At 47.1% G+C, this 19,596-nt stretch overlaps 1 protein-coding gene across 1 annotated transcript in view; it reads right to left on the bottom strand.

Moving 5' to 3' along the window:
• Positions 1 to 19,596, bottom strand: part of LOC138971979 (MAM and LDL-receptor class A domain-containing protein 2-like) — a 299,457-nt gene that overhangs the window by 26,045 nt on the left and 253,816 nt on the right. The window contains exons 150-157 of the mRNA XM_070344823.1: positions 18,390 to 18,542; positions 16,495 to 16,656; positions 15,632 to 15,964; positions 14,576 to 14,826; positions 12,702 to 12,933; positions 9,177 to 11,188; positions 6,688 to 8,817; positions 4,804 to 5,367 (exon numbers count right to left, since the gene is read on the bottom strand). Coding sequence (XP_070200924.1) covers positions 4,804 to 5,367; positions 6,688 to 8,817; positions 9,177 to 11,188; positions 12,702 to 12,933; positions 14,576 to 14,826; positions 15,632 to 15,964; positions 16,495 to 16,656; positions 18,390 to 18,542 — 5,837 coding nt within the window. The remainder of the gene's footprint in view (positions 1 to 4,803; positions 5,368 to 6,687; positions 8,818 to 9,176; positions 11,189 to 12,701; positions 12,934 to 14,575; positions 14,827 to 15,631; positions 15,965 to 16,494; positions 16,657 to 18,389; positions 18,543 to 19,596) is intronic.

The raw sequence follows: 19,596 nt of genomic DNA, 5'->3' as shown, positions 1-19,596 counted from the left end.
CTGCCACCACTTGAAGGCATACCTGAACACTGTGGCAGTCCATCTAGGCAAGGTTGACCTCAACAAGTCATTACCCCTACCAAAGTTGATAGACATTCTTTCTTCCTTTAAATAAATTAATCAGTGTTTAACGTCGTATATAACCGTTCAAGGTTAAAGGGCGACGAAGCAGAAAGATAAGAACAAGAGCCCTTAGATTGAATGATCTCAAGCAATCCGTGCAAGTCAGAAAAAATCTTCAAAACTCGAACAGATCAAAAGGCTAAATATGGCTCTAGGGGAGCCAAAATAGTGATTAAGATTTGAAGGGTGAATCAAAGTTGGTAACTCCAGATTCCGCTTATATGCCAGAAAACCCAAAAGAAACCTAAGTGCCATAGATCAGTCTTTCTCCGAAAATCTGTCTATAGCAAAATTAGCAGAAAAAACACTTACTCCCACTTCTCACAGAAGCTCCCCGAGTAAGCATGGCCGATTTCCGTGTTGATCAGCAAGGCTAGTTAAGTAAAAGAGTCAAAGAATCCAATCACAAAAACCCTAAAACTAGGAGCAAAGTCCAAGAAAGGACTGAAGATCAGCTTTCAGCAAGCCTAAAGTAGGCCCTCTTAAACTTGCTGGTTATAAAGCCACCAAGAGTAAAACTGATATCACATAATGTCTTAAACAAAGACGTGGGAGAAAAAGAACGGAAAGCCAAAATAGGTGGCTCGCCACCTTCATTGTACCGAGAGAAGAGGAGTTCTATCCGTTAAAACATAAGCCATCTGTTCCAAGCCAGACAACAAGACAAGTACCAGTCCAGAGTTGACGGGCAGAAGAGCCCGAGCAACTCAAAAATATCCTTACAGTAGACACCCGTGAGAAACAAGTGTGAGCCTAACGAGGTCTGGCAACCCAGAAAGAACGGGCCCATACTGTGCGACCGGCAGGCCGCTCAAAGTAAAACAAGAGTATAAAATTCCATGCCCGGCAGTCGGGCGACGAAGATAAGCAAAAGGCGATAGTACCAAAAGGCAAAAACTCATATTAGAAAATTTCTCCCATTCCCCCGAAGGAACAAAAACACGTGGTCAAAGAGAGTCTGCTCCAAGTGGCCATTTGGCCGACAGACTTAGAGAGTCCGCCCAGTCATAGAGACTCTCATGAAGGTACTTCGCTGCTAAAAAGATCTCGTGATGGTAAAACCACCAAAACCTCTCATGTTCCGTGAGGAAGCGATAGGGAGTGAGAGACCCCCTTTTCTCGATGAGAAAAGCCCCCTGTGGAGTTGTCTGCTTGAAACAACACAAGTTCCAACCCTTTGTTCTATTGCTTAACGCCCAACAGACCACAAAGGATCCTATCAAAGCTGAGAAGCCTTAGACATCTAACGTGTTCCAGCCCTGCACTCCCAGTTACACCTGGAGTAAAGGACTTCTATCAAGGGCCGCTTGCACAATCTCCAAGAGATCCAAAAACGGCTCAACAAACGTATGACTTAGAAAAAAGATCAGAACCCTGAAGCTCTGAAATACCAAACGAACCAAGAAAGAGAACCAAAAGGGAGGCACCCGTGTCTCCCCCCACAAAGAGGGAAACCTAATCCCCCCCAGCCGCTGTGTTAAACACAAAGGCGAAAGAAGAGTGATGCCGAGAACTAACTTCCAGTTGACATAACTGCCACAAGTGTGAAAGAAAGCGTGCTTTTGTGTGCCTACCAACACCCACCGCTAACTTGCCTCAGGGGGAAGAAAGGTGGATATTTGACACAGAACCCTGCCACGAACGCGAGGGTAAGGAGACAAAAGATAAAGTCGAGAACGGCGAGCCTGAAGCCTTTATTTGAAAACAATAAAAAGCCAAGGCCTGCCGTGCGCTTTCCTTCTGCAGTGAGCTTTTTAAGATAGAGAAGAATCCCTGTGCATAGAAGCGAACTCACAAAGAGGAACCTTCAAGAAAAGAAGAGATTAAAGTCTCGCCAAAAGAACAAACCTTTTTGAAAGAGACCTACACCCAGGCTAAAAGCAAAGCTACATCCTTCGTATCCGCGTCCTGACGGAACACAAAAATATCCAAATAGGACGTAACCGCGCACAAGAGAGAGCAGAAACAAGATTTATTAAAAAGCGGTAAATGTAAAGGAGTGCGGCCATAATGAAACATAGCCAGGAGATCCTTGTTCTGACAGAGAGACAGTCACTCCTTGCTATTAACATCCAGATGGATGTTCGCCAATTCCGGGGAACCCGGTGGCGGTTCCGTAGAAAAGACAAACGAATAAACTACGTTCTTAAGCTTGGAGTAAACCGAAGCCTACGGATAGCGATCAGCGAGTGACGCGCTGCTTGAGCAGATGACGCAAGCTAAAGCCCCGCCGCCACAGGAGCTAAGCCGAGCGTTGCCCACAAAGGAAGTGGTAACAAAGGAGCCTCAATTGTGAAAAAACAAATTTCACAAGCCCAAACGACCCCAACAGAGAATCCAAGAACATAACGTTCTAAGATTCCCTTAAAAGGCTCAGGTCAGCTGAAAATGCGCAAAACGCGGCAAAGCTGAAGTATGAGCTTCCCCCTGAGATGCCAACAAAGGCAGAGATGGGGCAAAAGCATCGATTGAGTTCGCAAATTGATCCTAAGAAGGAGCAAGACACGCCAAAAAAGATGGAGGAGAAAAGGCAGATGACAATGCTACCGCTAACCCTACAGGGAAAAAGCGCGTAGTAACCTCTGCCATCCATGTAAACAAAGATGGCAGCTTCGCTGAAAGTCAACAAAGAGGCGTCTCCATCTGCCTCAGAAGCTTAGTCTTCCAAATCCTCATCATCCTGTACAGTGGTATTCTAACCATCTACAAAAGGATGAGAGCCGGAAACCAATCCCGAAAGAGCAACACTTGCCAAAAAGGGAAAGGTTTGGAACAAATTTCCCAAAAGCCGGAACTCCGAAAGGATATTCCATCCACCTGCCTCATGCCAGCTGAAAGCCTGGAAAAGGAAGTGGATTTAGCCTGAGTAACAGCAGAGGAACCGCAACAACGGAACCGAAAGCCGAAGACTGATGAACGCCAACTACCAACACCACAGTGTTAACGGCAGAAGGCTAAACCATCCTGAAACCGGAAGCCACAGCCGCAAAAGCGTTAGCAAAATCGGCCACGGATTGGCAAATATCAGAACCAACCGGATGCCTAAACATGCACCAGAAGATCCTATTGTACCTTGAAGCCGCTTAAGCCACCAGTGCCACTGCACTTGACAGCCTAAACGGCAATTTGAATTCAGTGCAACCACCTCTGCGGAAGCACCGTCTTCTGAACAGCCGACTGGCACTCCCGTGCCCTCCGGAAGCTGACCCCCTGCTTGACTCCCATAGTCAAACAAAGAGCCAGCTATACTGTTCTCTTCCTGCCCCCCGGGCGGAAGCGGAAGACGCACACCCTTACCGCATTCTAAAGAAGCGGGTGGTTGCGCAAATCTTCCGTTCGCTCTCCAAGGTTCCTAACCGCCACCGACCTGCTGCCAATGCAGTCAGAGCCAGCCTCAGCTTCGGAACTTTCACCCACAAAGCCAGAGCCCGGAGTTACTTTCTCTTGGAGACGCTCTACCCTTTCTCCGGAGAACCCGGATACTTGGGTAGAAGACATACCTTTAAACTGGTGTGAACCACCGGGAACCGGAACACAGGCCACAAGCGAAGGCGTGGTCCCATCATCCCATTCCGCATGAACATCAGCCTGAGACACAGAAGCAGACGGCGCAGGCGAATGTTGGCAAGAGACGAAACCCCCGTCACACCGGAAGCGAACGCATCTCCGCCCGCGTGGAAGCGATCTCCCCCGCCAAGGAAGAAACCTGTGAACTTAAAGAGAGCAACAATGTCGCCACGTCCGCAGACGCAAGACCGGGAAACACATAAACCAAGGAAGCCTAAGCGGGCTTATCCACAGGAGAAACCTTGTCTAAAGGTTTAGCCGTCAAAAACGGAGTAGGAGGCATGACGACCAAAACATCGATATTTTTTGCAAAGACAGTTCATGAACCGAAACAAAAGCCTGTCCGGAAGCCTATGCTTTCCCAGGTGTTTACTTTGTCGGCGGAGAACCAGCAGTTACTCGTTTAGACGACTGCCGCTTCTTGGCGTTACCCGCCATGACCAAAAACAACTCACGAAAAATTTTGTAAACAAGAAAATTTCACAAGTTCAATTTAAGGTCAAAAACGCCCACAAACACAAGCAAAAAACAGAAAAATCTCACCTCAACATGTAGAGACGATAAGACAAGCAAGAAGATACCAAGAGGTAAGTGACCAAGTCCGTAGACGAAGTGACAGATGGCTGAACACAGCCAGAGCGTACAAAAACACGACCAGTCCCACTGCTCGCTGAGTATGGAATGATGCATATGGCGGCGTATGCGCGCGCATACGGAAGTCGGAAGTATGTATTATTATGGCCTTATGGGTATTGGTCACTCTTTTTTTTAGAGGGGCTTCCCTTGTTACCAAGGGGATGCGTACAGCGTTACCAGCACTGAACTAGAGTTAATTGCTATATGTGAGTTGGGTAAGATATGTAATTTAATGTACTACGTTGCAAGCCCCTGGAGCAAATGTTTGACAAGTGGCTCTATCCCATCTCCCCCCTTTCCCTGTCGCGATATAACCTTCGTGGTTGAAAACGACGTTAAACACCAAATAAAGAAGAAAGAAAGAGTGGGTTTTTACGTGTATGACCTTCATTACCCCGCCATTCAGGCAACCATACGCCACTTTTGGGGGAGAAATATCTATTCTAACATATAACTCATTTTTACTAGTCAGCTTACCTGGAAGGGCACGGAACTCTGCAGCGTGGCCTGAGCAACCTCCCAGTCCACTCCCTGCTCTCCCCTTCGTGTCCACACCGGACTGCCCAGCACGCCTTGCTTGCGAGCGTACACGTTGAGCGTGCCCATCTGACTGCCGTGCATGTTGTACCAGAACTGCAAGCACGACCCCGTGGTCGGGTCAAGCATGGGACTGTCTAGCCGAGCCCTCTGGGTAGGGCGGCGCGGAGCGGAGGTTTCGATGTACATGTAGTGACCTTGGGGCGTGCCGAAGGTGTGGTCAGCGGGGGGGCCGGTGTTGTGGCTAGTGGTTGTCCCGGTGTGGAGTGACCAGTCGAACTGATCGGCCACATCTTGCGTGTAGCCGCACTCGTCGTCTTCAAAGTCACAGGTGACCTCCGCTGGGCAGCGGTCCACGTTGAGGGTGATGTCGTCAATGGCGATGTCTCCGTCAACGCCAGAGCCGCTGAGGCCTTCCAGGACGAATTGGGTGACTCCCATTGTGTGAACGTGGATCTGTGCGTACTTCCAGTGCGGGCCTTGGTCCCCACTGCGTGTCCACACCTAGTGTGGGGGGAATGAAAAACATAACACATTGTTCAAAGTTCACCTCCAGAAAGGAACAAAGGCTACAGTGGTACTCCCCATGTAAGACCTCCCAAAATCTGACAAATTTAGGTCTTAAAAGGGGGGGGGGTCTTACATGGGGGGTGAGGTCAGGTCAGAAAAAGACAGTGAGAGAGAAAAAATCAGTGACAGAGAGAAAGAGAGAAATACCTTCAGGGTCCGTCGAAGTTGTGGCATATTTACAGTTGTGGTTTGGTGAATTAATTTGATAATCTAATTCAATAAAAAGCAAGAGGTATGTATGTTTTCTTTTTTTTTTTTTAACTTTAATTGTATCCTCTACATGTATTTAAAAATATATTTGGGAGTCAAAAGAGTTTATGTTCATATGGGTGTCAGTATTTAGAAGAGGACTATACACCTGTCACATTTTACACTGGTTTGAAGAAAGATTTCATCGATTGACCACGTTTTCTTGGTCGCTGACGATCGATTGAATCTGAGTTTTTCCTACCTCAAACGACCGCGCGATCGAAATTGCCGTTTCGCCCTTACGGCTCCGTTTCACCACTTCCATCCTCTGTTCCAGAGTCAAAATTTTCCTCTTCTTTCCGCGCGATTGAGCGTTTGAAGTTGAAGGAGAGTTCGAAGCCATGGTCGAAGAAGAAGATCGTTGATGCTCGCGCGTGTGTTTGTTGATTTTTCGAAAGGAAGTGGACAAAGAAAAGGGCATGTTGGGATCGTAAAATTGTGAACGCCGGACATGCGCAATCGAGACCTAAACGCGTCGTCTGTTATATTTCCGGCCGAGTGATTTTTGCGATCTTTTTTCAGAGATTCAAGCAAAACGTTACGATTTTTTGTTAGGTTTTGATTTGAAAATGTCGTTACAAGGTCGCAAATTGTAACAACTAGTCGGTCGCAAATCGGGTTCTGGGGGGAGTCGGCCATGGGGGGTGATTTATATAGCAAAACTAATCCGTCAGCAAGAATGAGGTCTGAGAAGGGAGAGGGTCTCTGATGGGGGGGTCGTTCGTCGGGAGTACCACTGTATAGTAAAGTGTGTGAAACTTTGAATAGCATGTAAATGTGCTTATGTCATTATTGACTTGTTGCACATTGCCAAACTTTATTAAATGTTTTCTATTGTCTAAAGGAAATCAACCTTCGTAATAACACAAAACACATATGAAAACACACACACACACACACACACTCACACACACACACACACACACACACACACACACACACACACACACACACACACACACACACTCTCTCTCTCTCTCTCACTCACACACAAGACAAACTCACCTTTGTCATAGCGCCATTCTGAGTCCACAGGTTCAAGGTGTTAACGGAGCTACCGTACATCAAGTACCAGAACTTGAAGCAGACGCCCGTGGCCCCGACAGTGTAAGACGGGCTGATCAGCCGAGCGGAACTGTTGACCTTCAAGTTGCTGACCTCCATGTACGCGTAGAAACCTTGTAAGGTGCCGTAGGTGTGATCGGCAGTGGGACCCGTTCCAGCGGTTGGACTGTGGCCTCTCTGGAGGCTCCAGTTAAACTGGTCTTTCGTGTCTTGCTGCCAGTTGCAGATGGAATATTCAAAGTTGCAGTCCAAGCCGGTGGGGGGGTAGGTAGCAAGGGAGGTGGCGGTTGGAGCAGGTGTTGTCGTGATATATGCCCGCGAACATGGTGTCTGCCTGATGTAAATGTCATCGATGGCGATGTCTCCTGTGTAGTTGCCGCCGTACACGCCCTCAAAGATCACGTCGTAGCTCCTACTGACCGACACCCGGGCCTGCGCATTCAGCCACACATTACCATGGTTACCGCTGACTGTCCAGATGAGGGTCATGATCTGGCTGGATGAGGGTCGTGTGTAGACGTTCAGCGTTCCGATGCCGGCGCCGTACATGTGGTAGTAGAAAACGATGCAGCCCCCCGTTGTGCCTTGAGGAGCAGGGAGGGTTTCACTGACCAGCCAGGCTTTGTCGCCAGGCTTGTGGGTGCCACTGCTTTCAATGTACATGTAGTAGCCAGCCACCGAGCCACGGGTGTGGTCTGTGGTCGGCCCCGTTGACGCTGTCGACGTCCCACCGTTGTCTCTCTGCCAGTCAAAGTTATCCCCTTGGACGTTTGTGTAGCCGCACATGTCGGTCTCAAAGTTGCAGTAGCCAGTCGGCGGGCATCTCTGGCGGGTGTACTGCAGGTCATCAATGGCGATGTTGCCGATGTCCTTGCCGCGGGTGGCCTCGACAAGCACGTTGAATGATTTCGTTCTGATGTAGGGCAACTGTACGGTGGCGTGACGCCACAAGTTTCCTTGATCCCCCTGCATGCTCCACACGGCCCTCGATGTCAGGTTGGAGGTTGTGCTCATGTACTTGATGCTGGCTTTGAGGGACCCTGTGTTAGGGCCGCTCATGTAGTACCAGAACTTCAAGCAGCCGTACACCAAGGTCGAACCGGGCATAGCGAGCGCAGGACTGACCAGAGCTGCCTTGTCGCCGGGGTTCGCTCCGTTGGGGTTAAGATAGACGTAGTGACCGGTGCTGGAGCCAAACGTGTGGTCCAGTTTAGGACCGGTTCCACGATTGACTGTTCCGTTGCTGCCCAGCGTCCAGTTCAGCTTGTCTGTCTGAGCGAGGGTCCAGTCGCACAAACCTCCCCGCTCAAAGTTGCAGCCTGACTGTGGCAGGCAAGCCCCTCTCCGGGCGACGATGTCGTCGATGGCGATGTCGCTGTGGTAACCACCGACGGTGGCCTGGAAGTAGAGGGAGTACTGCTGGGAGGACTGGATGGTGCGCTGGGCTTGCCGCCACTGGTCTCCCTGCGGGCCCTGCACGGACCAGAACGTCTGCATGGAAGAAGGCGTCAGCAAGCTGAGCGTCAGGTTACCTGTGGTGGAGCCGAACATGTGATACCAGAAAGACAGGCAGTAGCCGATGTCGTTCGTTGGCGACAGCCAGGGAGTGGCTAAGATGGCCATGTCGCCTCGTCTCCTTGGCGACGAAGACTCGATGTAGGCGAAGACGCCGCCGCGACCGGGCCGGGTGTGGTCAAAGGACGGGCCTGTTCCTCGCGTGGTTGTGGTGTTGCTGCCGAGCCGCCAGTCAAACTGGTCGTTGGTGCTCTGCGTCCAGCTGCACAGGCCACGCTCAAAAGTGCAGGTGACGTTAGGTGGGAACTGCTTGGGGTCGCAGTTTCGGAAAGCGATGTCGTCGATGGCGATGTCGTCCGAGTTGTTGGCCAGGTGACCTAGACCGGGCATGACCCTGAACTCCATGCGAGGTGAGGCAGGTACGACAGCCAGGTATCTGCCCAGGTAGACGTAGGCCGGCCTCCACACGTTAGCGGAGGAGATGTAGTGAGGTGCAGTGTACAGCCGTCTGTAAGTCGCATTGACTCCAGTGATGCCAACTTCTAGGCTTCCCACCTGCGAGTGTACAAGACAATGGATAACAGTGGAACGCCCCTGTAAGACCTCTAATAATCTGAGAAAATCAGGTCTTAAAAAGGAGTGAGTCTTATAATGGGGATAAGTTTACAAAAAAACAAACATTCAAAAATTTGAAAAGACATGGTCCTCCTTTTTATTCGTTTTATATTCATGTAGATAACTAGAAACCTAGAAAGTCATTTCAACTGTTAAGTAAAAGAAATCATAGGATCTCCGCCTGCAGGCTTTTCCTTCTCTTCACACTCATGCAGATAACTAGAACCTTTTACAGTTTAGAGTAGACCTAGAAAGTCATTTCAACTGTTAAGAAAAAAGAAATCATAGGATATCCCTACCTGAGGGCCCCCCATGAAGTAGTAGAAGGTCATGATACAGGCAGGTGAGAACTTGGGCAGGACAGGGCTCTGAAGACGAGCGGCTTGCCGGAACACCCCCCTCGTTCCCTCCACGTAGGCGTAGTGTCCAGTCTTGCTGCGCCTGGTGTGGTCAGCAGCCGGACCAACCACTCCCATCAGGGCCGGGTAGCTAAGCGTCCAGTTGTAGCGACCGACGCTCATGTCCCTGTAGCTGCACAGGCCTGTTTCAAAGTTGCACGCTCCGCACACAGCTTCGTCAGACCCGTCCGCGCAGTTTTTGGTGAAGTCGCAGTAGTGGATCTTGTCGATGCAGGAACCATCGTTGCACTGAAACTTGTTGCTGCCGCATGTGTTGGGTGTTGTGCCGGCCGTGGTGGTGACGTAGTTGGCTGGAGGGAGGGTGGTGCCTGAGTACTTGCAGCCCGCTGAGAGCACCAGGTCGTCAATGGCGATGTCACTCCTGTAGCCGGTGCCGATGACGGCCTCAACTACAACCTGGAAGGGCTGGCTGGAGGTCAGCGACTGCGAGAACTGCACCCACACCTGGCCCAGATTGCCCGAGCGGCTGAGTAGCTGTTTAGAGTAGCCGTTGGTGACAGTGCGCGTGTAGACATTGAGCAATCCCATGGTGTCGCCAAACATGTAGTAAAACATGCTGAGGAAGCAGTTGTCGCCTGCAGCAGCTGGCTGCAGCACTGGACTCAGGAACCTTGCCTTCTGACCCTGACGACGAGGAGCCGAGGACTCGGCATACACGTAGTGTCCTGTGTTCAGGCCTGTGGTGTGGTCCCGGGTCGGGCCCGTGTTCATCGTCGGAGTGGAACTCAGCCTTCTCGACCAGTTGAAATCGTCATTGTTGTCCTGGGTCCAATCGCAGGCGGGGTCAAAGGTGCACGTGTGGGCTGCGGTGCAGTTGGCCTCGTCATTGGTGTCCCCAGGCCCGCAGTTCTGAACACCGTCACAGACCTGGTACAGCGGGATGCAGAATCCTTTGTTAGGACACTGGAAACTGTTGGCAGGGCACCTGGCCTGGGCAGGGGGGTAGCTGCAGCCCAGAAGCTGCACGTCGTCGATGGCGATGCTTCCGTAGGAGTAGAAGCGCTGTGACTGGATGAGGATGTTGAAGTCACTGTCCATCGCGCCGATGCTGGCCACGCCCTTCACCCAGCGCCCGCTACTGCGGAGTGGAGCGCTGGTCCAGATGGGTGTCACTCTTCCCCCTGAGGTTTTGACTGACGCCCGAACAGTTCCGCCTCCACGTCCGATGACGTAGTAGTAGAAAGACAGCGTGCAGGAGGGAGCAGATTTCCTCAACACCGGACTCTGAACAGTTGCCAGGGCGTTGTTCCCGCCCTGACTGGAGTCAACAAAGAGGAAGTAGCCGGTGGTTCTGTTGTAGGTGTGGTCGGCAGGGAGCGACAGGCCGCCGGTGAAGCTCTGGTTGTCTGTGCGGATATAGCGGAATGACCCGGAACTGATGTCGTGGTAGTTGCACATGTTGCCCTGGAAGGTGCAGTTTCCGCACTGCGCCTCGTCGCTACCGTCCGTGCAGTCAGCCACGAAGTCACACACCTGGGTGGCCTGGATCGTCTGCGCGCTCTTGGGGCAGGTGTACTTAGCCGTCGTGCTGCTGTTGGTGGGACAGTTGCCCCGCATGTAGACAATGTCGTCGACGCCGATATCGCTGAAATAGCTCGACCCGACGATTCCCTCGAACACGATGATGTACTGCGTGATGCTGGGACTGAAGGGGACGAAGGCATGCTTCCAGACATTGCCCTGCTCGCCGGATATTCCCCACATGGAGTACATGTTTGTGTTGTCCTGGGCCTGTTGTCTGTACACTGTCAGCGTTCCCATGCCGCTGCCGTGCATGTGATACCAGAAAGACAGACAGCTGGTGGCAGAGGTGGCCGGCAGGATCTCGGAGTGAAGTCTTGCCTTGTCGTCAGACTTGCGTGGCGATGAGGCTTCGATGTAGACATAGTGACCTGAAGGAACAGAAGAAAAAAGTCACCCTTAAGCCCTTGCAAACGACATTGGACAGAAGTAAGTCTGAAGAGATACAGAGGTGAAAGACACCTTTAAGCCCTTTTAAAAGATATCGGACAGAAGTAAGTCAAAGCGATCAAAGTGGCTTGTTCATTTTAATGCTTGTTAAAGTCTCAGATTGGTTCAGCATAACTCTCACTTACTCTATTGCATATTTTGTATGCACTTAGAGCTCTGCCTTTCCTTTTTTTTTCTCAGATCTGAAGAGATAGTGTCTGAAAATGGTGAGACAGAAGGGATAAAATCAACATTTCTATATGAAACGTTCCTTAAATGACCCCATCTTGGTTGTGATTGCATGAGAGAAAAGGCTTTAGATTCTCAAAAGGCAATGAGTGGCACTAAAATGACCAAAATAAAACTTGGAAAATTCATAGTATAACTTAGTTTTCTGGGTAGTTATTGAAGTGACATATAGAAAGAAATAAAAAATTTGCGAAAAGGACATAGATTGCCGTCGCCATGGAAACTGGCATAAACAGCACCATATTGGGTTTCTAGGACACGGTTTTACAGCAATATTATCCATCAGAAATGCTTAATATTTGCCACAAAGATACACAAGACTTTTATCTACAATCCTATAGAACGATGTTTTGACAAAATACTATAGTTGAATTTATATTAATTTTTGAAATAAGGATTAATGAATATGCGGTTAAAAATTCATTAATCCTTATTACAAAAATTATTATAAATTCAACTGTAGTCTTTTGTCAAAAAATCGCTCTATAGGATTGTAGATACAAGTCTTGTGTATCCCCTTTGTGTCAAATATCATGCATTTTTTATGTATGATGTCGCTGTAAAACCGTTTCCTAGAAATCCAATATGGCGGCTGTTTCCATAGCAACGGCAATCTGTGGCCATTCGTTTTCAACATTTTTTCATTCTTTTTTATAAGTCACTTCAATAACTACCCAGAAAACTAGGCTATTCCGTGTATTCTCCAAGTTTAATTTTAGTGCCACGCATCCCCTTAACATTTTTGACAACATAGCCAAAATTGTCTGCAACATTTATTGTGCACCTGTCATACCGTGGAACCCACCTTTTAAGACCCCCCAATTTAAGACTTCCTCCCTTCCCTGTTTTCTCAGACTTTCTGTTCAGAACCTCTGTAAAATTACCCCCATTTTAAGACTCCCTCCTTTTTAATTAAGACCTGATTTTACTCAGATTTTCTGTTCAGAGCCTCTGTAAAATTACCCCCATTTTAAGACTCCCTCCTTTTTAAGACCTGATTTTACTCAGACTTTCTGTTCAGAGCCTCTGTAAAATTACCCCCATTTTAAGATTCCCTCCTTTTTAATTAAGACCTGATTTTACTCAGATTTTCTGTTCAGAGCCTCTGTAAAATTACCCCCATTTTAAGACTCCCTCCTTTTTAAGACCTGATTTTACTCAGATTTTCAGGGTTCTTAAAAGGGGATTAATTTCCACTGTACTTACCACGAGAGTTGCCCAGGGTGTGATCCGACAGGGGTCCCGTGCCTCTCGTCCCCGTGGAACTCTGGGAAATCAGCCAATCAAAATCATCCCCGGTCTGTGCGTTGGAGAAGGAGCAGAGTCCGCCCTCAAAGTCGCAGGAAGCGGGGGAAGGGCATGGGCCGTTCAGCAATTCCACGTCGTCAATGGCGATGTCACCGTTGTAGTTGGCGCCTCGCACGCCTTCAAACACCACCTAAAATTCACCAAAGACAGCCTTGCAGGAATGAAATAGGCCAACTTCGTTAACAGCGGGAGAGAGAGACAGGGAGACAGGGAGAGAGAGAGAGCAACAGACACCCACCCTCTGCACCCCAGCAACCCCCCCCCCCCACTACCCCAAGCAATTCAAACCTCACTCACCTAATACTTAAAGTTAGCATACTGACAGTATAATTTATAAGATAAGAACCATGCATGCAACAGAGAGGGTGTGGGGTGGTGGATTCATAAACAGACATAACCCCTCTTCCAAACCCTCACATTCTCTCTCCTCTCTTACCATCCCCACCCCCTCAAAAAAGAAAAATACAAACAAAAACAGCAATTCCAGACTGGAAGTTAGCTGAGACGGTATCAGTTGTGGCAATCCTACAATTTAGAAAGGGGGAACATGCACACACACACACACACACACACACCCCTATTCCAACGCCCCAAACCCTCACAATCTATCTCCTCTCTTAACCATGCATCCCTAACCACTCTGAAAACAAGAAGAGCAAACGCTCGATCGAGTCACTTTCGCAGTTCTGAATATTATATGAGGCATCAGATGGACAGGAAGAAATTGCTATTCACAACACAATGAGTCACGTTCACATAAAATTTGAGCCCGGTCACTTTTATAGTTTCCGAGAAAAGCCCAACGTTAAGTTGTGTGTTGCCGAACAGAAAAGGCTAGTTATCTCCCTTGTTTTTCTGATAACGTTCGTAAAAGGCTACAGATGTAAATACTTTGATGTAAAGAATAATCCTACAAAGTTTCAATCACATCCGATGAACTTTGTCAAAGATATAAAATGTCTAATTTTTCCTTTGACGCTGACCTGTGACCTTGAAAAAGGTCAAAGGTCAACGAAACCATCGTTAAAGTGTAGAGGTCATTGGAGGTCACGACTAAACAAAATATGAGCCCGATCGCTTTGATAGTTTCCGAGAAAAGATATAAAATGTCTAATTTTTCCTTTGACGCTGACCTGTGACCTTGAAAAAGGTCAAAGGTCAACGAAACCATCGTTAAAGTGTAGAGGTCATTGGAGGTCACGACTAAACAAAATATGAGCCCGATCGCTTTGATAGTTTCCGAGAAAAGTCCAACGTTAAGGTGGTGTCTACGGACGGCCGGCCGGCCGGCCGGACAGACTAACACTGACCGATTACATAGAGTCACTTTTTCTCAAGTGACTCAATAAAATTACAAACAAAAACAGCAATTCCAGACTGGAAGTTAGCTGAGATAGTATCAGACGTGTCAATCCTACAAAGAAAGATGGCATCAGCACACACACATCCTACACGCCCCAAATCCTCACATTCTACGACCCCCCCCCCCCCCACCCCCCTCCTCCTGACCACCATGCACCACCAGAACCTACGGAAGAGAAGAGAACATTCAGTCGTGTAAAGCAAAATAAATTACTACATTTAGTTAATCTGTTGGAACTCACAGAATGGAATTCAACGCACTGCTTTTTTTTCTATGACAATACTTGAACTTGACTGCAAATACCAATGGCTTTTATATGCTATATGGTGGATTAAATTCTTGTTCTTGTTGTCCTTGTTCTCTTGTTAAATGAAAAAAACACACCTAAAAACTAAAACTGTCCACAGACCTGGTACTGGAAGTCAGCCGTGACGGTGAGGGAGGCGCCGTGCCACAGACTGCCGGTCTGTCCCCTGCGTAACCACAGTTTAGTCAGCACGTTGTGCGACTTGCTGTAGACGTTGAGCGAGCCGATCCCAGAGCCCTTCATGTGGTAGTAGAACTTGAGACACTTGCCCTTGGTGGCTGGCTGCATTGGACCCATCAGCCGAGCTTTGTCGCCACTGTGCCGTGAACTGGCTTCCGTGTACATGTAGTAACCTGCAGCCACAAGTATATGAAAATTAAGCAGAAGAAGAATTTCTTACCTTTAAATATGGAGCATGGCTGCTACAATGGCACTTGAGAAAAAAACTCATACATATATGTAAACAAACAAAAATTCAATGGCACATAATGTACTTTCACAAATGTTCATACATGTAAAAACACACACACACACACACACACACACACACACACACACACACACACACACACACACACACACACACAAAAACACATGTCAAATGTCAGCTGTACACAGGAATTGTAGCCCCTGAATGGCAAAGAAGGAAGTTCCTTAGTGTATAATCCTTATGTGACAGGGAGACTACCGTCGCCCTTCACAGCAGACTCTGCAGAGTTGTTCGCCTTTGAAGTATAGGCAACACCTGTGGATTGTAGAGTTCTGTTTGTGATGGGGTCTGGCGGCTTTTTGTCTCGATCTGTATGTTCATGGATTCCTTTGCGAATGCATAACAGTTTTTATAGGGCTTAGAAATAAGCTCTAAAATTCTCAATCCTGTTTGATTGGACTTCGTCTCCAAAGGTGATTGTGGTGTTTCGGCACTCGGTTACACTTATTTCAAGTATCCGTCACTTGCACATCTGTTCTACCGCTAACAGAGAAAGCAGAACATAGGTGACTGCGCGTTAGAGCATGAAATAAGAAAGACCCAAAATGACTGTACACTCGTGTTTAACGAAGACGATACGAATCACAAGGTACGACATTTTAACCCTAGGGTCTTCCTCATGAAAATAAAACACGAAAGGAAACGGATAACAGAGAAAACCTACTGACCAGTAGCGGTGCCGTAAGTATGGTCACTATCAGGTCCGGTGGAGCTGCTGGCCGTTTTCCCGCTCATGCGCGTCCAGTCGAACTGGTCAGTGGTATCCTGCGTGTAGCCACAAAGGTTGCTGTCCTCAAAATCGCAGCTGGAGGTCACGAGGCATGGGCCGTCGTTAACGGTGATGTCGTCGAGAGCCGTGTCACCGAAGTAACCCGTTTTGAGCCTACCCTCAATGACCACCTGGGCCTGTACGGGTTGGTGTTGGCTAAGGTAGACTGAGGCGCTCTTCCATTGGTTGCCTTGGTCCCCGCTCTTTGTCCATGTCGCATTTCCTAGCTGTCCTGTTTACACAAACAAAACTGACTCATTACAACAAACACATTTTTAAGTTCCCGCTCAGGTGTCTTGCTAGGGTTAATTTCTGGATGAAAATGTCATCCTCGCATAACAGAATGAGCAAACAAATAAATAAATCAGTAAAAAAACAAAACTAAAAAACAAAAACAAAAAAACAATAAAAACATACCGGAAGTAAAAACAACAGCAAGAACACAAACAGAGAGAAACAAGAAGAAAAAACCCAAGGGAGAAAAAACACTTAAATTTTAACGGTTCTGGGGATCCAGCCACCTATGATTAGGAGCTTACAGCTTCGTTGACACTTCGATCGGAAACCATTCACTGCTGAAAGCGTTTATTCTACTTCAGTGTGGTGTGGTCATCAAAGAAGCTTTTAGTCGGATTACTGACACGATTGAAGGGAAGGTGGGGAGGGGAGGTTGGATTAGGAATGACAGGGGAGTTGTTTTAGTGGGGGTTCAGGGGTACACAAACACAAAAACAAGAACAAAACCAAAAGAAATCAGCCCACCATTCACTTTGGTGTAGACGTTGAGAGTGCCGATGGTACTACCATACATGTGGTACCAGAACTGCAGACATTTCCCCACGTCATCGATGGTCATTGGGGCGCTTAGAATCCGGGCGGAGACGTTGCCACTCCTTCCGGAAGTTTCCGTGTAGATGTAGTAGCCTGAGTGCATGTCAAACAGTGCAATTTAGCTGACAAATATCTACCGACACATGCAAACCATCACAGACTTGTGAAAGATTCCACAAGCACCATGAGCACCCTTCACTAGACATGGGTGGGACTGAAAAATGTCATGAATCCTTAACAATTTTAAGGGGGGGGGGGGGGGGGTCTGGGGGCCCCCAGATGCTGAAGGATTTCTATAATTAACAACCAAAAAAACATCACCACAGACATTACGAATCCGGATTTCCGGCATATACCCGAAGAATCTCACCCTTGACTGGAACACATTTCAAGAGTCAATTGTCCGGCTTCTTTCTTTTTACATAATTAATTTAAGTCCTCCCCCCCACACCCACACACCCCACACCCACACACCCCACCCTCTCCACTGATCCAAATGCCAAACATTACTATTTATGGTATCTGTCCAGCAGATTTCTCTATTCAACACACTCTGAACATTTCACAGGCAAAATGTTAGCGAAATCAATTTTTGGGGAAAATCAGTCGGGTATATGTATTTAAACATATCTAAGGTTCTTAAACGAAATGAGAGAGCATTGTTAAGATATCAAATAACCAAAGGGAAGTAATCGCTCTTTATGCATACGACATGTGTAATGGAGTAAGCTTATAATATCTAAGGTCGTTTATATTTTTACATTTTAGCAAGCTGACTTGTACCTTAAATACACGGGTATACATGGGAGTTTCAGCCCATGAACGCAGAAGAAGAAAAATAAGGTACCAACAACAATGATAACAAAAAAAAATAATAATAAATACAAAAACAAGAAGGGCAAAGCCCATACGACTCACATGCTTGACCTAAACCTAGCAATGACATCATACACTAAGAACTGCTTTACACATTTTTCCTACCAAAATACATGTGACCTTGACCCAAGGTCAAGGTCATCCAAGGTCATGCAACACAAAGCTGTTAATTCAAGACATAGGAAGTACAATGGTGCTTATTGGCTCTTTCTACCATGAGTGGTTCACTACCTTATTTTGGTCACATTTCATAAGGGTCAAAGTGACCTTGACCTTGATCATATGTGACCAAATGTGTCTCATGATGAAAGCATAACATGTGCCCCACATAATTTTTAAGTTTGAAACAGTTATCTTCCATAGTTCAGGGTCAAGGTCACTTCAAAATATGTATACAATCCAACTTTGAAGAGCTCCTGTGACCTTGACCTTGAAGCAAGGTAAACCAAACTGGTATCAAAAGATGGGGCTTGCTTTGCCCTATATATCATATATAGGTGAGGTATTCAATCTCAAAAACTTCAGAGAAAATGTGAAAAATGTGAAAAATAGCTGTTTTTTAGACAACATTTATGGCCCCTGCGACCTTGACCTTGAAGCAAGGTCAAGATGCTATGTATGTTTTTGGGGGCCTTGTCATCATACACCATCTTGCCAAATTTGGTACTGATAGACTGAATAGTGTCCAAGAAATATCCAACGTTAAAGTTTTCCGGACGGACGGACGGACGGACGGACGGACGGACGGACGGACGGACGGACGTCCGGATGTCCGGACGGACGGACGGACGACTCGGGTGAGTACATAGACTCACTTTTGCTACGCATGTGAGTCAACAAGAACAGCAACAAGGAGACAACCAACACCACCAACACCACCACAAACAACATCAACAACATCAACAACAACAACACCATCACCACCAACAACAAGAGAGCAGCCTGCTCACCATTACTGTTTTGCTGTGTGTGGTCAAAGCTGGGACCGGTGTTGAGGGAGGTTGTTTTCTGATGGTGCACGGTCCAGTCAAAATCGTCCGTAGTGTCCTGCGTCCAGGTGCAGATGTTGTTCTGGTCAAAGGTGCAGTCCCACGTAGATACCTCTGCAAAGAGAATAATAATGTTTGTAAGTGGTCCTGAAGAAGCCTCCACAGGTGAAACTTTGATTTTGTCTTTTTGTGTGTGCTGTCCTTGTTTTGGTAAGTACAGATTTATTTTGTTTTTCACCTTTTTTCATCTCATCCACAGTTATTTTGTTGTTTAGAGAATAATAATAATGAACCCCTTTTCTCCTGTGGTTTGGAAAGTAACTCCTTCAATTATAACATTTCAAAAATGTACTGCGAGTTCTCCAAAAATGCTCAAACCCCGCAGGAAGCCAGTTGAAATTAAAAAAGTTATGTGTCATAGGTAGCATTGTGTATAGCGGAAGTTTTTAGGGATCTGCATATCGGAGCTCGAGTGGGTGATATTGGGCGCTCTAGGGGAAAAAAATATATAATAATGATAATAATTAGACGAATTTAAGAAGAAGAATTATAACAACAATTTATTTATTTATTTATATGGGAGATTTATATAGCGCTTGACGTTCTCTAAGCGCTTTACATATTAATTTCTGCCGTGTGAGATGGAATGTTTATACACAATATATCATGCATTCACATCGGCCAGTAAATCTCAAGCCATTACGGCGAATATTTACTTTTCACAGCCTATTATTCTAAGTCACACGGATATTTGGTAGAATTTTTTTATCTATGCCTATACAATTTTGCCAGGAAAGACCCTTTTGTCAATCGTGGGATCTTTAACGTGCACACCCCAATATAGTGTACACGAAGGGACCTTGGTTTTTCGTCTCATCCGAAAGACTAGCACTTAAAAAACACCACCTGGGCTAGGAAAGGGGAAAGAAAAATACTTACGCCCCGACCCAGGGTCGAACTCGCAACCTCTCGCTTCCGAGGCAAGTGCACTTACCACTCGGCCACCCTTTCAATACTAATGATACCTGATTATTATATAATGCAGAAATCCAGGGAGACCCTAGCACTTGTAGCTACTGAAAGCGCTGTACAATGAAAGTATAAAGAAAAGTAGCAACAACATAATTTTACGTTGCAATCATACTGCATGCAGGGTTACTTGTTGTTT

Source organism: Littorina saxatilis, linkage group LG7, assembly GCF_037325665.1.
Source record: "Littorina saxatilis isolate snail1 linkage group LG7, US_GU_Lsax_2.0, whole genome shotgun sequence".
Lineage (NCBI taxonomy): Eukaryota > Metazoa > Mollusca > Gastropoda > Littorinimorpha > Littorinidae > Littorina > Littorina saxatilis.
This window is presented reverse-complemented; position numbering and strand designations above follow the sequence as displayed.